At 31.1% G+C, this 20,058-nt stretch overlaps 1 protein-coding gene across 3 annotated transcripts in view; it reads right to left on the reverse strand.

Moving 5' to 3' along the window:
• The window catches only part of LOC141460466 (serine/threonine-protein kinase SIK3-like), a 57,072-nt gene that overhangs the window by 14,064 nt on the left and 22,950 nt on the right, over nt 1-20,058 (reverse strand). For 2 of the 3 annotated variants that reach the window (XM_074140478.1, XM_074140481.1), the window contains exons 3-16: nt 19,358-19,421; nt 15,162-15,323; nt 14,827-14,951; nt 13,410-13,533; nt 13,222-13,313; nt 12,010-12,138; nt 10,571-10,703; nt 10,376-10,479; nt 9,307-9,432; nt 8,467-8,629; nt 8,018-8,118; nt 7,406-7,530; nt 6,839-6,972; nt 2,623-2,835 (exon numbers count right to left, since the gene is read on the reverse strand). In XM_074140478.1, the coding sequence (XP_073996579.1) occupies nt 2,623-2,835; nt 6,839-6,972; nt 7,406-7,530; nt 8,018-8,118; nt 8,467-8,629; nt 9,307-9,432; nt 10,376-10,479; nt 10,571-10,703; nt 12,010-12,138; nt 13,222-13,313; nt 13,410-13,533; nt 14,827-14,951; nt 15,162-15,323; nt 19,358-19,421 (1,795 nt within the window). The remainder of the gene's footprint in view (nt 1-2,622; nt 2,836-6,838; nt 6,973-7,405; nt 7,531-8,017; nt 8,119-8,466; nt 8,630-9,306; nt 9,433-10,375; nt 10,480-10,570; nt 10,704-12,009; nt 12,139-13,221; nt 13,314-13,409; nt 13,534-14,826; nt 14,952-15,161; nt 15,324-19,357; nt 19,422-20,058) is intronic. The other variant, XM_074140480.1, reaches the window with a different exon arrangement.

Below are 20,058 nucleotides of genomic sequence, written 5' to 3' on the forward strand. Positions count from 1 at the left end.
CCTTGAAAGAAATTTTAAAAAGAGATTTCAACACTCATTGAAAGTTTAGTTATTTTAATCCATCCTGAAATCTGACAAAAAATTAAGCTAAAATTATTTATAAAATATTCTTCATTGTTTCAAGATTAAATAGAAAACATTTGTATTATATACTTTATACTTTTTAAATATTAGGTTTTTTTTAACAGTACTTTATTGAACTTACGAAAACGTTTTTGTTAGTATTGTAAATTCAGATATTCCCTAGTCCAAAAGCCCAAAGGCCAAGTCCTCACCCATCCACCAACACTTTTGACACTTCTGTCTGCCTCTCTTACCCCTTCATTCTTTGGTATTTTCATTGGCTCTACCATTTAATATCCATCAAAACTCATAATGCTTTTCCGCCTGAATTTTTTAAAGATAGACTAAAATTCCTCTATTTCCATCACACTGCTTTCCAAATTTTAGACCATATAAAAATATATATTCGATTTGGACTTATATAACAAATTAACCTCAAGTTGCTCGGAGTTTATGAAGGACTCCAAATAGTTAGGGGCCAGCTCTTTCGCCTTTTAATATTACTAGCATAAAAACCACCTAGATTTTACAATAAAATTAAACATAAAAACTAAATTTCTTTTACCCAAAATAGTAACTGATAAAACCTTGTTAAAAATGAACAAATAATTACAGTTTAGCCCGCACTATGTAAAAAAAATATTGAAGATTATACTTCAGCTGTGCTAATATATAGTGATTTAAGTTCCCATATTTTTTAAATAAATCAACATTTCTAAATTTAAGGTGTAAAAATATACCAAATAACAGGTAACTAACTACAGTGATATAACTAAAGAGATGTAATGTTATTTTTAAAGATGCGCAAATTATTAAAATCAAAAGTGCACCAACAATTCATGCAAGTTAACAATTTTAGTCTAATGTACACAATTTAATCAAAAAAGCACAAAAAAATGAGCAATGTTTAAAGTAATATTGAAATAAATAAATGTACACCGAAATTTCATTTATATTAATTTTTAAAATTTTAAATAGATAATTTATACACAACCTGAATAAGACACCTCCCTTCATTGGCAAGCTGTTGTTCAACAACTTAATAAAAAAAATTATTCAAAATAAATAATACAAATTATTTCTTATAATTTTAGATTTCACTACTGTTTAAAAGTAAAACTGCAAAAAAACGAAAGAGATTATTTGAGAAATAATGTCAATAATATCGAATATATGACTGCTTTGAATGAAAAAAATTGCGAAGCGGAAAATTAAAAAAAATTAGTACAATTTTGGAAAGTTTTATAAGAAAATTTCATAAAATTTTGTCCGCAAATATATCATTACATTAAACTGAGCATCTAAGCCTTTAAACATCCAATGTCTACAATTATATTCCCTAATGCTTAACAAGAAGCGAGAAGGAGGAAAAAAAAATTAATGAAACTTAATCAAGATATTATTAAATTGCAACTAAAATTGAGTTTTGTTTGTGAGATTTCGAAATCACACTTACAATTTGAGAGAAGCACATTGGTTATGTGTCTAAAAAATATCTAAAAAAGTTAGGGAAAAAAATTTAGTTGCATTCAATTAGAATTATTAAATTTATTATTATTATAATTTAGTTTCTTCACTTTAAATACTTTAAAATGTATTAACACAGAAATGGTTTCATGCTTTGTTGAGAGCTACGTTAAAAATATGCTAAAGCTTTCGTAGCTATTATTAATGTTTGTAGCTTTATTAAGTTATAAATAAACTGGTTATATTTTTAGCTATATTAAAGCTAGTAGCTTTAGTAAACTAATTGTTTTAGGAATTTCAATTTGTATTAATTAAAGAACTTTTAAAAATAATGATTTTTGCAATAAAATAATAGAGATATGAGTTTTTATCGTTTTAATACAAAGTATTAAAAAAGTATATGAAGTAGTAGACTTAAAAGTAGTTAGTCTAAATAAATACTGGATACAGACAAAAATATTGCTTGTATAATGACGAATTTCCACAGAATTCCTTTTAATTCTTTTCAATCAAGGAATTTTCATATCCTTCTTCAACAGCGCTGGAGAATCCCCTAATGAAATGAACAATTTCGCCTCTAGTTTTATTGTTTTATGACACGTGACAAAAAAAGTTACTTTTCTAGCCAAAATGTATGACCAAGTCTGAAACTAATTGTGTTTAAGTTACCTTACTAAATACCTAAGTCTTCAGCACATAACGATAACTTTATGGTAAAGACGTTAGGAGGCAAAATTCTGTTGCTTTTCTCTCCTTAAAGCTAACTGTAAAGTTCTTTCAGAAAAAGCTCAGTAAGCAGAGAAAGAGAATGTAAGCAAGGTTTTCGTTAAACTTTTACGAAAATGTATTGCTCAACAAAAGACCGTTTAGCATGTAACTTCTTAGGAGACTAAAATAGATAATTTCAGATACAAAACAAGTATTAAGAATTAATGACGCGATGCATAATGTATTTTTCTTTCTAAAAGTACGAAAGAACGTTGTTCAATGAATTTTTTTGTACTTAATGTTCCCTAGAATTAGAACATAGTAAGAACTAAATAAGAGAAATAAAGAAAGGAAAAAGAAACTAAACATAATAGAAATGCTTACCTATCCTATGGTTATTCTCTTGTAGAGTCGGTAGTAGGTGATGTTTCCATAGTCGAGCCCTGAGTGCAGGCGGTGGTTGTGAGGTTTGTGAAGAAGGAGGTGCCGAAGAGGCAGTGCAGGAGGGAGGACCTGCAGCTAGCGGCAGATATTGCGGAGGCAGATAGTCCCTGCCCATTCTTGCCTCCACCTCCATTACCAACTCAGGGCTGATCACTGACAATGGCACAAGACAAAACGCGCACGCAACACGCGCATGCAAAAAGAGATCACAAACAGCCAACCACTAACTTTATTTATGGTAAAAAAAAAAAATAAATAAATAAATAAATAAAAAATCTCCAAAAAGTGACATGGGAAATTCAGTGATTCTTTAAAGTAATACACAAGAATTAGGAACGAAAGCCAGTCTGTGTTTCATTAGCAAATAAGAGTGACCAATGGAGATTCAGGTCCGTTTACGGAAATGACATTTCATTATGGAAAGTGACTGATACGTTTCTTATTCAACGGTCAGCCTTGCCAGGGCATTAAGATAAAGTATCATTGGTCAGTGTAAAGAAAGATTTAAATGTCACATCAAAATTTGGTTGATAGTATTGAAATAATAATGATTTAGCAAATAGGTGACAACTATCTAAAGTTTAGCTCATGAAAACTACAGATAGTTTTTAGAAACAAAAATAAAATATGCAATAAAGTGGTAAAGTAAATATCCCTTCTTCCTACCATCCCGCAGCTATGAATGATTGGTGGAGAAGAATGCCCACAAAAGGCGACGTAAAGAAATTTTGTAAACCAAAATCTACACCCCGTATCATACAATAGTTGCAATGTTGACCTTGATCTAGACTAAGAACTAAAAAAAATCCGATTCATAGGATGTCCACGATCTAGGCCCACTCCGTCCGCGCTTAAAGGAATAACAGCGCTCAAAACCAGTGTATCTAACTCAAACTCGTACGTTCCAAAATTCACTGCCCAAGAAATCATCAAAGTAAGCGGAAATGCCCTTTCTGATTTGGATCACGCAATTTTTATTCAGATTAATATTACCGTTTAATACTATTGTGTACGGAGAAATGTGATCATGCCCTAATTAGGATAGCTTTTGGAGATTTATTTTGATGATAAATAAGAAGTTACTATTATCCAAAAATAATTGTCAATTACCACATTTATACTAAAATTGATAACACCAAACCATACACAACCTTCAACCAACTTATGACAAAATCTTATGACATCAGAGAAAAAAAATCTGACACGAAATGGTGAACCTCATGTTCACAAATGAAATTCCGGTTTGGCATATTATTTACTATAATTAGAAACACTGAAATAATATTTCCCATGTCCCTTAGTAAACAAAACAGAACAAAACAAACAAAAAATTTAGAAAATGGGATATTTATATATATAAAAAACAATATTACAAAATACGTGCAATAATGATATTTAAAAAAAAAAGCACATTAAAATATGAGGGTTAAGTGAAAGATAAGCTGGTAATGAAAGTTTTAAAACATTAAAATTAACTACTACAAAGATAAATATAAAATAAAAAAAAGATTAGTTTCCATACATAAAAAGAATATTTTTAAAAAATGTCTTGTCAACACTGATACAAAATAAAAGGATGATTGTACTCTAAATATTTGAAACAAAGCTATTTGTAAGATTGGGTAAGCATTATCAACTAAACTATCTAAAATTATTAAGGACTAACAATGATAAAGTATGAGCAAACAAAAAATCAATACATAAGGACAAAATTAAGTACGGAAGATTTAATGCTTAAAGAATTTCCTTAAGTTCCTTATAGTTTCATTTTAATTATTAAAATATAATTTCATCGGATTAGGTTTAAATTAAAAGTTAAACAAAAGTACTTTTCGCACATTTTGTACGAATCTATTTTAAAGACACACATAATCCATTACCACCTTAAGCAGAGAGGCAACCCGCTTAGTAACTTTTATCTGTTTCAAGCTAGACGCATCAAATTTTAATTTTAACACATTGAACTCTCAAAATATTAATAATAGTAAAAATAATCCCAAAAGCAATGTTGAATGAATAGATGAATTAATTGTTACACCAAAAAGGAATGTTAAAGAGGATAGGATTTTGGTTAATCAATGGGTTGGTTAAACGATGACTTTTCGACCATTGTTAGACAGAGAATTTATTGTATCAGATAATCCAGCCAAAAAAAGTGAAGTTTGATCCACTTTATTTATGATATCACTAGTCCTGTTTTTATGATATCAATTTCAAAAAACGTTTATGACAAAAGCCTAACTCCAATTAAAATGCATTCTGAGCAATTAAGACCCAAACACAATGTAGAATGAACCTCAGAAATAAATATTAATGGCCTATGCCTATTAATTAATTTGTAGAAAATTTAATTTCACTTTGTAGTGCTTCAATTATTCTAAGAACAAATAACAATAATATCGAGCCGATAAAAAAAATTACGCAACAACATAACGCAAAACGAACATACTCATATTTGCTAAGGTAACGAATGTATATTCTAAATTCTTTCAGTTCCTACCTACCAAAATCTTATTTCATTAATTAGCATTAATTATAAATAATTTTCTTAATTTGGATATTGCAACACCAATTTCTAATGAAACTTCCAGAATATTTCATTAGATTACATAAATACTGATCTAGTTTGAGCTCAAAAAGAAGAAAAAAATCCTGTAAATTTGTCAGTGTTGACAAGTATTTAGCAATTCAGACATAGAATGGAAAAAAATACAAAAAATAATTCTATTGTAATATGTATTGTAATTCTAATATGCCAGGAGGAATAACAGCACATTTTTTTTCTGGATTAATGATATGTAGGGAAAAAAGTAGGTTTCGTTACTTTTGCAAGTTTTTTTTAATTATGATAATATGTACGGAAATGATTGTCAGTTTGCTTTATAAGATCTTAATAACGAAAAACCTTAATAATTTGTTATCAAAATATACTTTCTAAGAAGAATCTTTGGTACTTGAAAGGCTAATGATGTAGCAGCTTGGAAAACTTACAACCACATGATGCGTCTATATTGACTTCAAAACAGAGGTTCCATAAGGGACGTTTATATCCAAGTGATTTGTAAAATGGTCAAACTGTCTCCTCTCTACAATCGTAAAGTTACCACTCAAAAATACTAGAAGATTAGCTTGCAGTGAGATTGTGAAAAGGGAGAATAAGAAGCGACAACTCTCACAGAATAATAATTCATTCAATTCTTCATCAGAGTTAAGAAATCAATAGCAACAAGAAGTGAACAAATCTCTAGCAAAGAATAAGAAGTTATTCTATAGCGCAGAGTCTTGCTATGTCTATCAGGTTCAATAATTGTTCAATAATGCATATTATTTTAACTCCATCATATATTACTGATCGAACAGTTTTAATATCAGTTCGGGCAAGGTTATTTTCGTTTTCTATGCTCAAGTTCATTTTAGAGAATGTAGCTCCTCAATAATCTCCGCTAATTAAGACATCTCTTAACTTCTATCATTATTAATAGAGTCTACACATCCATTAACACGGCTTTGTCTTCCAAATCATTTTTGACGTACTCAATGACCGGTCTAAAAGCTTTTCTGCTCCAAATGTCCAAACCACTTGAGTCTTCTTCCTATTAATTTTAAACTTTAATCAAGTTCCTTAATTTTAGGTATTTTCCCCCCAATGTACCTTACTGTATTTCTGTCTTCTTTTTTATTCATAGGAGAGAAGAAGTTTTTTACCATTCTTAAAGTAAATCTCCCTATGATCCACTATCGTAAGATGCAACCATTCTCACATAACTTTAGTATAAATATCAGGCTAACCAGGACGCAAAAAACACTAAAAGCTTCAACTACATCAGTTACTCTAAATGCTAATTAGAGTAATAGAAGGTAAGCTTTGTAGCTCTACCCGCAGACCTCAAGCCGTTAATTAACTTTTCCTTTTTGAGAATGACATCTCAAATAAAGCTAGTTCGTCCGTAGCTCAAATAAGATGCCATGTTGAAGTAAAAAACTTTGCATAATTTCCATTCTAGTCTAAATTAATCAAATAACATAATACTGTGCATTTCCTGTTGTTTAAGGAATAGTAATTAACGGAAAATAAAAATAAAACATAGAATATTTATGTTGTTTTTTTTTAGGGCTGCTAAAATTCTATTCTAGTAAATAGAATAAATTTACATACCTGGAGGCCTTTCCGTTACTGTTGGCAATCCTGATCGTCTCGTTCTTGTCTGTCCGGTTTGGGGCAGTCGATGCGTTTCATCAGGGCCTGTTGCTACTGTATGCCTTTTGTTGCAACCTCTACCTTCCATGTACCTGTATGAACAATAAAAGTTGTAAATTTTTCGATGATCAGGGAGTGGCTCAATAAAACCTTATCTACGGTGACCTAAAAGATGGTATTACGGCTCCCTAGTCACTGAATTAGAGCGTCTGTGAAGTGTAAAATGAGTAAATACGTAATAAATGTAAATGTGAATGGTACAGATGCAAAGAGTATTGTGTGACTGAAAGAGGTGTCATTTTGTGTACTTTTTGTGACACTTTGTTGTTGACGCAGGGACAATTTTTCCCAGAAAAAAGTATCATTCCATTTCCTCCTAATAAAAGACGCATACACAAGTCAACTATACAATTCAATTTAAATCATCTTCTTACATTAAAAAAAACATTGAAACAGATATCACTAAGTAAAAAGTAGGTCTAGCTAATAAAACTAAGGGCCAAAAATAGAAAACATTTAACTAACCTAGTGATAGCGAATGCGTCCGGCGTAAGTTCATCAGTAGTTATTAATTGTTCACCAGGGCTTTCTAGATTTGTGGAATTAATTGGCTGCGATCTCTGGGCTAAAGCCGGACTGCCAGGCTGTAACTGAGAGGTAGTAAATTTTAATGTCAATAAATCTTCAGATTTATAAGGGAAAAATTGATAGAGCATGAAATACAGCTTATTATTCATTTTAATTATTTAGCACATGGAGTTCCACTATTTAAACACTCCTTAAGTCGTCACTCTGATCGTTGTTCCTTCCAAAGTCAAACTAACTGTTAAAACTATGTTCTGCAATAACTCACTCATAATTCAAATAAATTTCAAGAAATTAACAACAAAATTGGAACAAATAAAAATATTATTATTTGTAAACACCTCATAATGAAGTGCAGGCATATATCGTACTTTAAAATCATCAGAAAAAATTCTAATTTTTTAAAGTGTTCTCATTTATCCTAGGTTAGAGATTAATTTCAAATGAAACACAATGCTTTTTATTTAAAAATTTAAAATGACGGTGCCTTTATAACTTTTTTAATGATTCATATAACTTACAAAAATATCACACAGTGAAATTGACACTTACAAGTTGTAGTTCTTCTTGACTTCCTGGTTCACTAACTGCTCGCTGGGAATAACTGTGCAGATGAGCTCCACCATCAGAAGCACGTCTTCCAAAACCTCCAACTATTAGAAATGAAAAACATTAATTACTAAATTGCACCAATCAATGAATACTTTTAAATGAAATAAACATTAACACTTCTTTCGATGAAGGAGTAAACTCCTGAAGATACTGTATGAAAACTAATTAAACGTTTTGGTTGATTTACATGGAAAAGACAAAAAATGTTTCTGATTGCTTTTCTGATCCTGATGAACTCCTGAATTACATAAATAGTCAATTTAGTAAATCGTCAAAACATTAAAAATAAACACCAGTAAAAAGAGTTATTATACTGGGGAAGTTCTTGAAACCGATTATATCAACCTTGCCAAAAAACAGAAAATAATGGTAAAAATATAGACACATACCTGCTCCCATAACTGGTGGAGGTTTCAGTAAATGCTGATCTTTAATAGTGAAATTATGCGGAGGTTGATACTGAACGAGTGGGATATTCTGTGGCAAATTCGTATCTGGAAATATGTTCAACGGCTGACCACCAGGTCCTTGTCTATAATGTGCTTCCAGTACCTGAACACATTGAAAACATATATTATTTTATGGAAAACTATTAAAAGATCATTTATCCCAAAAAAATAATGCTCCTGGAAAGTTTAAAAAAACAGAACCCAATTTTCAAATTATATCTTAAAAACAAGCATAACTTTCATAACTCTCTGTTGGTTTCTAAAGCCATCATTATGTTGTTCAGATAAAGGCATTATCTTCACTAACTTCTAAAACCTTCAATCCTTCTGATATGTCATTATTAAAGTTCCTTGACTTGACGTCTCACTCGTGTGCCAATCATTATCAAATTACAAAAACTTCTAATTTAGCTCTGACAATTTTCATTTTTGACGTAGATATACTTTTAATAATGAAACATGACTAGTCTAATACCAATTGTAATACTCGTATGTAGTGATAGAAACATAAGTCATGTTTATGAAGTTTTAAAACTGGAAATTGTCGATACAAAACAATCAATAATGAATACTGTTAGGATGTCTTTACATTATTTATGCAAAAGTACATATTCTGATGAAGAGGAATTAAAAAAATCGATTATAGATCGGAAAGGGCTCCTCCGTATAGTACCATACAATAGAATAGATATGTGAAGTGTATTTTTGTACACGCAATAAACAAATAATTAGGACACATTTTCTTTCCTAGACTATAGTCTTCGAATGATGTCGGAATACCTGTTCGTGTGTGGAATCTCCTGGTCCAACGGTGTGTCGTCTGGCTGTCACGTGATATTTATCACCATTATGACTGTGATCATCGCTAGACCGGTCGTCCAGGTCGCTCTCTGTACCTTCTCCAAACTTAAATAGAAAAAATTAATTCTTAATAAATACTGAGATAATTTAATAAAATAAATTAGTAGGAATACAATGCATGACGAAAATAGTGAATTGAGAAGGTAATGGCGAAGCGATGTCACCGAACTTTTTAGAACATTGGTAAGTGAGGAATTTCATGTTTACAATTATTTTTCTACTAAATAAAAACGCTGTTTGATCTCCCACTTACTGCTAAAGCTTATAAGGTTAACAGTAATTATTGCGAAAGTCCCAAAGCATCTTAGTCTTAAAATGGGAGCCACTCAGCAATATTTGGTATTGATAACGGGCTTAAGCTGTAAAATGCAACATTGTCGCTTTGTTACCTTCCTAACGAAGTTATCTAAATATCTTATAAGCAATGTATGATGAACGGGCAGTATCCTGAAAAGGAGTTCCAACTCACAGTGTAATCGGAAGATGTAAAGTTATACCGAAAAGTGAAAGGCATTGGACATTAAATTAATAAGACAAAGGTACTGGTTACCAAAAGAAAACATTGTGCTTTCTCTGAGAATTAGATTTGAAAGAGTCTCTAACATTCCTTTTTTAGGCTTCATTATCAGTGGTTTTGGAATTGAAGAAGAGAAATTTAAGAAAATTATAATTTCATGAAATAGGCCTGTGCAAAATTGAGCTCGGTCAACTGCGGGGCGAACAGCCTTACGTGCAAAAGCTAATCTTGTATTAAATTACTTATAGTATTTGCTTTGTCCTTTGCCTTCTTAAACTGTCAGTAAAACACAGCATTTCACAGAAAAATGTGCAATATTCGGCCACAAGAATAAGAAGGATAAATGGAATGTGCAAGCTTATGTGTGAAAATAGGGGTCAGCGACCTTTTAACCACCGACAGATCTTTATTCAGATTTAGCAAACCAAGAACCGATTCGATTTTTAGCGTCAGAAGAAGAAAAATTATTACCTTTTCTAATTGTACAGAATCTTGCATTAAATGTACAGCTGGCATTGGTACCATTAATGGTGACATTGAAGTATCTACTTCTGATGTAACTCTTTCAACTACTCCTACAAATAAAATGGTTAATTCTGATTAATAATTATCAGCATAAAAGATATTTACAGAAGATCATTTCTAAACGACCATATAAAAACATACCTGTAGTGATGCTTGCTCTTCTTGAATGTAGAACCGTTGGATTTACAGGTGAACTCGAAATTCTACCCTCTAGTTTATCAAGCAGTAGATGGTAAATTGCGCTTGTATGACCAAAAGCATCTTTTTTCACAGCCTAATAGAAATAATTAATAAAATTTTCATTCATCTAATTATTTCAAATAAATTAGGATTCCGTCTGTGTATGATTTATTTACAGGTGGCCTTTAATATAATATATAAATATAAATTAATTTAAGTATTCGCCTTTTCATTGCACTGTAGGTCTTCTGACAGTGTTCTCTCACTTCCGACAACCCTACACATTAACCGATAGCCAGCTTTCCTTAGAAAATTTAAGAAACTTAGGAATAACTCTCAAAAGTCTCTCTAAACAACCTGCTTTTTTTTAATTACCAGGGTTAAAATAAATATTTCAATGATTTATGTTGAAATCAATACTTGACATGTACATTCATAACATTCTATTTACTTATGCATGCTTCGTTCACCAATTCTGTGATAAATTGTGCCATCTGCATGAACATCCTATTTTTTCAAACCAAAATTAGTGAAAACCTTTGACCAATAGTTTCATACAAGGCTTAAGATACGGTAAAACTGTTGATTGGTAAATTTAAATCTAAAGAAGTAAATTTGGATATCAAAATGATAATAATTTAGGTTTCATAATACAAAAGATAATTTTTTAAGGCAGAAGTTTTGGTGGTGACCAACTCTTATTGTTCGTGTCATTTGGAGTGAATCCTCTTAGAGGAAAGTGGAATAGTCACGATTTCACAACTGAGCAACACTTTGTGACACTCTAACACTCACACAGTTTAATACAAGGCTTGCTGAAATAATTAATGTAAGTTAACTGTTTGGGTTAGCGATACACACTGATAAACTCCTGCTTGTCACGTACGTACAAATACTCGCGCATGTACCCACTTTCATTCACATTACACGTTGTGAACTTCACAGACGCTTTTTAATCTACAAACAAACACTGACTCTTCAAGGAACACAGCACATGTTTTATGTCGTAATGGAATCGGCTTTATAGTCATTACCTACTTCTTAAATGTACAATGTTGGCTTAAATTGTAAATTTATATTTGATCTTGGTGGACACCAAGGTCTATAAAAAAAAGTATTTCATTTCCCCTTTGGGCTCATACGTATTGTACTCAATAAGAAATTATAATTTTCTTTATCGTCCGTTCTTTCTTGACGAACTATCCTTTACAAATTAATCCTTATATAACTGTCTGTCCTACGTTTTAATATGATTAGAATCAATTTTGCTTTTTTCATTTTTTCTTATTTCAAATAAAAGTGATCGGTCTAGTAACGAAAGATTACATTTCCAACTTTTAAAGACAAAATATCTATTAAAATTTGTAATCAATTTAAAAACATTAAACAAAAAACGTTACCTCTATGATCTTATCCTTATTAAGTCCAGGAAGCTGTAGCATATGATCAACAACTGTCATATTAATCACTGGTTCTTCAGATTCTTTGGTTACTTCCTCGGCTGCTTCATACCTAGGATCAAGTGGTACCTTTAACATAAAAAATAATATATTATTTCTCTCTTACTCTCCTTACAATGACAATTCATCATCTAACGAGATGATGCAATAAAGATGGCATTACATGGTATCGGAAATATGGAAAACCAATTCAAAATATTCCCTCTAGAAGGAGTCGTCCACTTCTTCAGAGGATCTTTGGCATCCTTGCGAGATGATCCCACTTTACACCGTGAGCTGAAAAGTTCTCGACCGTGCACAGAGCTCTGGCGATGCATTCAATGACATTTCGTACTTGTTATGTTAACACACGTATCACTAGATGGTACATAATTGATCTATTTGATCTGACTATTACTTTTCTGTAGATGGCTTTTTAAAGAAGAAACTGATGATAAATCAAGAGGGTGCACAATTAGCAAGCAATTCGATGACTAAAAAAAAAATAATAATCCACAAACTTCCTGATTAGCTCTCTTTTATTGTTATTAGTAGTAGTAGAATTTCCTTTAAGCCTCTTTCCAAGTATCACAATCGCTCACACTAACTCGAGTCTACATCGAGAGTGAATGGACATGTTCTTACAAAAGCAATTTAAAGTACTTGACGCGTCCTTTCAAAAGATTTTAAACCTCCATCCGTTATTCTTCCTCTGCCTGATTGGATACATCTTCTACTACACCCTGAGATTCTTTCCATTCTTGGACAAAAATATGGCAAAAGTTTAATTTACTGACTTCATCCAAAAATACCAATCTTAAGCACTCTTTTCATGTCTTAAGGTAATTGTGAAGTTCAGAAAGACAATATTTTTTTAACACCGTTATTAAAAAATAAACACAAACAAGATAAAGGTCAAATAATGTTTTGCATGTCTAATGCTAATGGTCTCTCTCTAATCGTAAATAAAATTAAAAACAAACAAAGTTTGTTAATCATATCTCTAATAACAAAGGCGTTCAATTTTTTTTTACTTCGATAATAAAAATTATTTGCCCTCTGGTATTTAAACGCCCACGTTTACTTACTTCTTGACAACTGTTTTTTTCTCGTAGGATCTTAAATATAAAGCGATAATTAGTATTTTTGCCTAAAATTAAACGATCTACTCACTTGCCCCATCCATTTGTGCGCTCTGATCTGTTTTATGGACATTCTTCGTTCTGGATCAAGCAGCAACATTTGTCTTATTAATTGTTCACATTCTAAAAGAAAGAAAAAAAAATAATAAAGATGGAAATTAATAAGAAAATTTATATAAAGTTCAAATAAAAACGAAATTTATCTACAAATAATTTTACCCCTGCTCATAAAGTAGGGAATCCTAAATTTGCCAGATATGACTTTATTTTTGAGACTATATAACGTAGGTCCATCAAACGGTAAAGAACCACAGACTAATACATATAATACAACGCCAAGGCTCTGAAAACAAAATTAATTAATTAATCAAAGAAAATTTATTAATTTAGATAAAAGCTCTTATAATTTAGTTCTTAAGGGATTTCGTTCTTGCTTCAACGCTTTCATTCTTCGCATCACGCTTCCTAGAAAGCTAGAGATCAATGGATATCAATAGAAAGTAAATAAATTAATGGAAAACCAAAGCAGCTAAAGAGAGAAAACAGTGATACACTTAAAAGCTCTTCTAGTTTTGCTAGTAATAAGCAATGTTTCTTCCACCGAAGGGTGTTTGACTTTCTTTAAAAATTACCTTAATACTCCTCTAAAGAGGTAAGAACAAAACCCGATTATTTCTGTTGGTTAAAGCTCCCCTTCGCTTGATGTTCAAAAAAGCTGATTTTTGCCGCCAGCAATGATTTTAAGTTTTTGACTAGCTTAATTATTCCAACTCTTCTTTCAAAATATATTTATTAACAAATCCACTTCTTCCTAGCAACTTCATTCCTTTCTAGAGTACGTTTCTCCAAGTTTTGTCAAATTTGTTAAATATTATTTAAGGCTATAACAGTTTTACCAACCTTAATTCTCTGTCAGCCAGCATTAATTTGTAAAAAACATTGATCGTAGAACTCGAATTCTTTGCATGAAGCTGAACGAGTATTACTGAAGATGGATGATAACCGGTCAGAATTTGAAAAGAAGACTATATACAGGATATAAAATCCATGAATTTAACGATATTTAATAATTTATTAAATTAAGATAGTAAAATTTGATAATTTCCATTTTAAACTTAAAACAGTAGGACATTTATAGCTTAAAAATTCCAACAAATGCTTTTCAGACTGTAGCAGTTGGTCCTAAGCCATTAAAAGAGGGTTCATTTTCAAAATCAAACTATAATTTTAGCTTTTTGATTTTCATATTACTGAAACGCGATAGAATCAAGTTCCACTTAAAACAGCCAACGCATTAAAAATAAGAAAACTCTACTCCACCTAAGAAATTAAGAATAAAAATTATATTTATTTTTAATTAGTAAAAAATTAAAGTAGAAGTTTCCTGGACTTGCAATTACAGTTATGCAATCAAAAGATTTATTTAACATAAATGCCCTTGAAGTGAATATAGGAGAGATAATATTTCCTGCTGTATGACTCAATATCATTTAATAAATATTTACCCTAAACATTATGTTATGTTAATGTTGATTGTTACAAATAGAAGAAAGAAAATTAACTATTATTATTAAGAAAACGTTTCTTTTTTTTCTTCTTCTTCTATTAATAGAAAATAAATAATATTTTAACATACCCAAACATCAGCCTTTGGTCCATCATAATCTACACCTTGAAACAGTTCTGGCGCAGCATAAGGAGGACTACCACACCAAGTGCACAATTTTTTACCAGCTTCGAAATTGTTGCTGAATCCAAAATCTGGAAAACAAGTAGGAGAAGCTTTGATATCAGTATCTACATCCAATTATAAAATTAAAAGAAATGTTACAATGAAATCTAAAAATTCAATTATTCAAACAATTTTAACAATTCACTTGTAGGTAATCTGTTGACCCTGAAGTAGGTCACTTCTCAAGAGCCTACTTCTAACGTTTAAGTAAAGAAAATAATTGATTTTTTTTTTCTCACCTGCTAATTTGATGTTCATATTTGCGTCTAGAAGTAGATTTTCAGCCTTGAGGTCTCTATGAACAACATTCCTTGAATGGCAATAGTTAACGGCAGCTACTATTTGGTGGAAAATTTTACACGCTTCTTGTTCGCTAATCTTTCCATTTTTTACAAGAAAGTCTAAAAAATAAAAATAAACAAATATAAGTAAACATGTAACAACTCCTAACTACATTCAAATTTGGCTCAACATTCAATGAAACACTAAGTCTTGCCGGTTTAAGAAAAGAATCTTTCCGCAAAGGTAATAAAATTTACAGGCTACCTGTTACGATTGCTAGATAGAAGTTGTGAAACACTGTAAGATTTGGGTGCCATTTTAAACAGTTTCTGACTATTCAATAACAAAAAAACAAATGAAAGACACTTGCACGACATTCTTTTACACCATTTCTAAAGTATAATTAATATTCTGTAGATTTTCAGTAACTTATTACTTTCATAGTAAGAATGTCCGTAAAACTGAAAATTCCAAGTATTGCATTTTTCCAAATGCATCTATATCCGGAAATCATACTAAAAACACTTTTAAAATAAACCTGATAAGCCTATAACTTGAGTACTTAGTATAATATGATTAAAAAGTTCCGTTCAATTGGTTCTCAATAAAATCGCGGGGAAACCTTAAAAATTAAAACCTTTATAAGAAATTTGCTTTTCTTAATACAACTATAGCGTTGTTGGGTTCGTACATAACAACAAAAGAACACTCTAGAAGGGATGTATAAATATATCATCCATACATAATTAAAATTATAAATCTGGCTTGTGGAATAAATATGCTAAATTTAAAGAGAACCGATAGACCTGTTTTTGAATAGTAAACTAAAATCATCAAAAAAATAATTGTCAATCTATTTATAGAGGAAATCAGTGTGGTTCTCTTCGAAAGAAATTTCAAAAATCAAATAAATATAATCAGAAAAATCAACAATACAATTTCCTGGATTTTTTTTTAATAATGCCTTGCCTTCCTTTCTCTACTCCTAATTATGTATTCTTTAATTACATTCTTAGCATAATTAGCGTTCTTTTTAATAAGCACCTAATCTGCCTAGACACAAAAAAAAAAATCTGAAATTAAACGCAAAATTTTAATAGAAAAAAATATTGCTAGTTTAAAGGAGAAGTTAGCAAATTATGAAAACTACATCACCTCGGAACTGATAAGAAAGGAAAAGTAAATGATGATATGCCAAAGGAAAGTAAATAAACTAAAGATAATGAGATAAAATATGTGATTTGCTCTTTATATTAGTTGTTATATAACATGTTAAATATTAAAAAGAGAAATAATAAGAATTAGAAAATAATGTATGAAGAAATAATAAAATCTGACAATTTCAAGTGATCAACGTTGTAAAATGAAATAATTTAGAAATAAAACTTGAAATTATGAAAAAAAGGAAATAATTTATTTTTAAATTTCTAATCTTACAAAATAATAAACTGTACCATGTTTTATGATCAATCATTTCTCTGATTAACATTAAATGTATTTAATTGTTTTGTTTCGCAACAATTAAAAATTATCTCGACATAGTAAAGATACTGTCTGAAGCTGAATCTAAACGGCTGCAATTGTTTTCCTTCTTTTCTCTTAATTTATATCAAAAAGTTTATAAAATAATCAATCTTCAGTTTACTGCATTTTGTCATTCAAAAAATAAATAAACGTCTAAAAAAGGATTATTGCTTGCGTTAAGTAACTTCTCCTGCATTAATTAAACAAAAAAATCTATTAACTAGTTCATTGGGGTGCGTGATGTTCTTCTTAACTTTCTCATTTATTTCAGTGGCTGGTGCCTGAAAAAGGTAGCAGATATCAGTTTCTAAAGATTTTTTTTTTTTTCTGGACCGCTATTAACTTGGAACCGATAAGGGTGATAGGCGCGGATTAGGGGCAGCACTCGGCAATGATTCTACATACTCGGCCTTAGTGGTATTTCAGAAGAGTCTTTGAGCTTTGGGGGCTTTTGGGTTGGAGAGATAGCCTAGGTACGTAAGTTTTGCATGTTGCTAACAACTCCATCCAACTATTTTCCATCCCAGTGGTAAGCTAAGAGATCCCTCCAATAACTCGCCCAGTGCAAGTCGAGTGCACTAGTAGCAAACTTAAACGGGTCTTCAGCATTTTTGTAAGATGATGGGTAACTCCATTTGGAAACTTGGAGAAAATAAACTGTATTAAGGATCAAATTAAACTTGAAATAAACTAAGACAAAATTATCTAAACCGACAAAAAGCAACGTGCAGATCATATCACAGACAAACTTATTTTACATAAGATTCAATAAAGGATTATCACTGAACTTCAATTTCATCTTAAATAAATAAGTTTAAATATAAGAAACAAATTGAATTATGCTATTTTCAGAAATAAATGCCAAGAATTTATAGAGTATATGGTTAGCGTGTATGTGTGTTGTTACATATATCTAGTGCTAAAGATAAGAGGATTTCAATTGTTATCAGTGAGGCCGTAGGACCCACGTCTGCTTTAGAGAGAAGGCTGTGGTAACCGCCATCATCAAATTTATCATTATTTATCTACAACCTTTGTCAGCGCACATTTTTACATGAACTAGGAGACTATAACAATTGATCAATAATAACAAACAAACAAATATCTGGAGTGAAAATTAAAACACTCGAACTTCTCGCCTTTTGCTTATATGGAATTATAATTAATACTTTCTTAAATACCTTAATCGAAATAGATGTATTCAAATCAAGTTGGACAAAAATCTAGCTGAATCCTACTTTTTTGCGCGCGCTCCTCTAAGGCGGCTAGCGAACCGTTCGTACGGTATTCTAGGTAATAAGACAATTCCCCTAGTATCCTATGGTACTGCACCAAGAAATGGAGTCGATTTTTCGTTCTTACCAGCTGATCAGCAACTTCTTACCCTTGATGCATAACTCGTCAACTACCTGGTGGTAGTTCGTACCGGGCAAAGTACACCTACATGCCCAAAGCATGGATAAGGTTGTTAAATGCTCTTTGTCAAGTTCTTCTCAGCACAAGTCTTCTTGTAGCTGTCTGCCTTCGAAACAACATTAAATGTCTTCTAATTTTGTGCTACAGTCTTGCAGTTGTCAGTACACTTCCAGTATTTGGTTGCCTTTATACTCAGGCAATTAATATGAAATATAAAATGAAAAGCCCTTCAAGCATTTGTAATTTAAAATAGTACCGTGTATTTCTGTATTGAGGAGTTTCGACTTTACATCCATCTTCCCACATTGTCTTCTCGACATGAACAAGGTGATGTGGATTTTCTTTTCAAAGTTCACCCGAAATTCTATAACTTTCTGCCATCAATATCACTGATACAATTATCTTGAATTATCAGCATATCTAGAATGATAGCGCACTCTCTCACTGAAGATATCTTTCATTTTACTTGTAGCATTATACGCAAACATTTCTCAGAGATGAATAACCTAACAGAATAACTCAATTACTTCGATCCTTCAAAGTTACTCTGATATAATTTATTTATGTTTAAACCTGATTTTGAACCAATTTTAAATAAGTCTTTTTGCATGAACACACATCAAATTTAACCATAGGTTCAGCTCAACTTTGTAATACAGTTCTATCCCAACTATTGAAAATAGAAATCCCTGAATCTGAAGAATTTATAAACTACTGTAAAGACTTTGACAAATATGCCAACCAGATACACAAATACTTAGATCAACACACATTCATACGCATATTCCGCATTCTGGAGAAATTTTTAACAGTTCAACCTCATAGCGAAACATTTCAGGGAATGTGTTGAACACAAAAAAAAAATGTAAAGAATACGCAGTTTTAAAGGTACATACCAATATTGGATGAGCAATGGAAATTATGTATATTGAAGCAGTGGACAAATAGCTATAGTGGTCGCCTGATCTATGCATTACGGATTACCAATGTTTTTTTTTTTCATAAAGTTACCACTGAGAAAGAGCACTATCAATGTAATGGTGAATACTATGATTAACCTGCATTTTTATTTATAATCATATAGAGTGGCAGAACTTTTTTTGTAAATAGACAATAAAAATATTGTTAACCATAAAACAAACACTGAAAAAAATGGCATTGAAGAGATATTGACTGGACAACTTATCTCCATTTTCACATTGATTCCACTCACCAAAAATTTCACCACCACAAGCGTATTCAGTCACTAAATAAATAGTTCTGTCAGTCTCCATAACCTGCAAGATAAATATCAAAATATAAGATCAGTGATGGATAGTTAATTTAAAATGTATTTTATGGACGTTACTACTGATACAAAGAGGAGATTAAATGAATTTATTAAAGCTTGATGCTTAAGAAATGAATTAATTTTCGCTGTAGTATTTGAGAACTTTTGTTTTTTTCTTAAATGTATTTTTTAGAATGCTGTAAGACATAAATTACTTTTACATTAAAAATCTGACAGAGTAAATTTTAAAAAACAAACAAACAATAATCAATTATATAAAAAAAAAAGAGTAGTGGATCATTTATTTTCGAAGTAGAAAGATCCTGCCCTATAGGGCCTTCCATCTAAAAGGCAGACTGCACTTAGTCCACAAGTGGAGCCATTGTACTCCCCAGCCACTCTTTCTCACAATACCCCCCAATGTCATTAATAAATGTCCAAATACTCATGTAAGAGGTGCCCTCGCTTTGAAAATTCAGCGTCCAAATTTAGGTTATCACTGGTGCAGATTTCAGTAGAAGCCTCAGGAATCAAACACGTTAAGGTTAGTTTTTAAGGCTAGATTATTGATTATTTAGCAGAGGCATTGAGTACTGTGATCTTTCATTTCTCTGATTTATTAAGGAGGCTGAGAAAATTGATTG

This window comes from Rhodnius prolixus, unplaced genomic scaffold, assembly GCF_049639745.1.
Source record: "Rhodnius prolixus isolate KJV_2025 unplaced genomic scaffold, Rpr scaffold_6, whole genome shotgun sequence".
In the NCBI taxonomy this organism is placed as follows: domain Eukaryota; kingdom Metazoa; phylum Arthropoda; class Insecta; order Hemiptera; family Reduviidae; genus Rhodnius; species Rhodnius prolixus.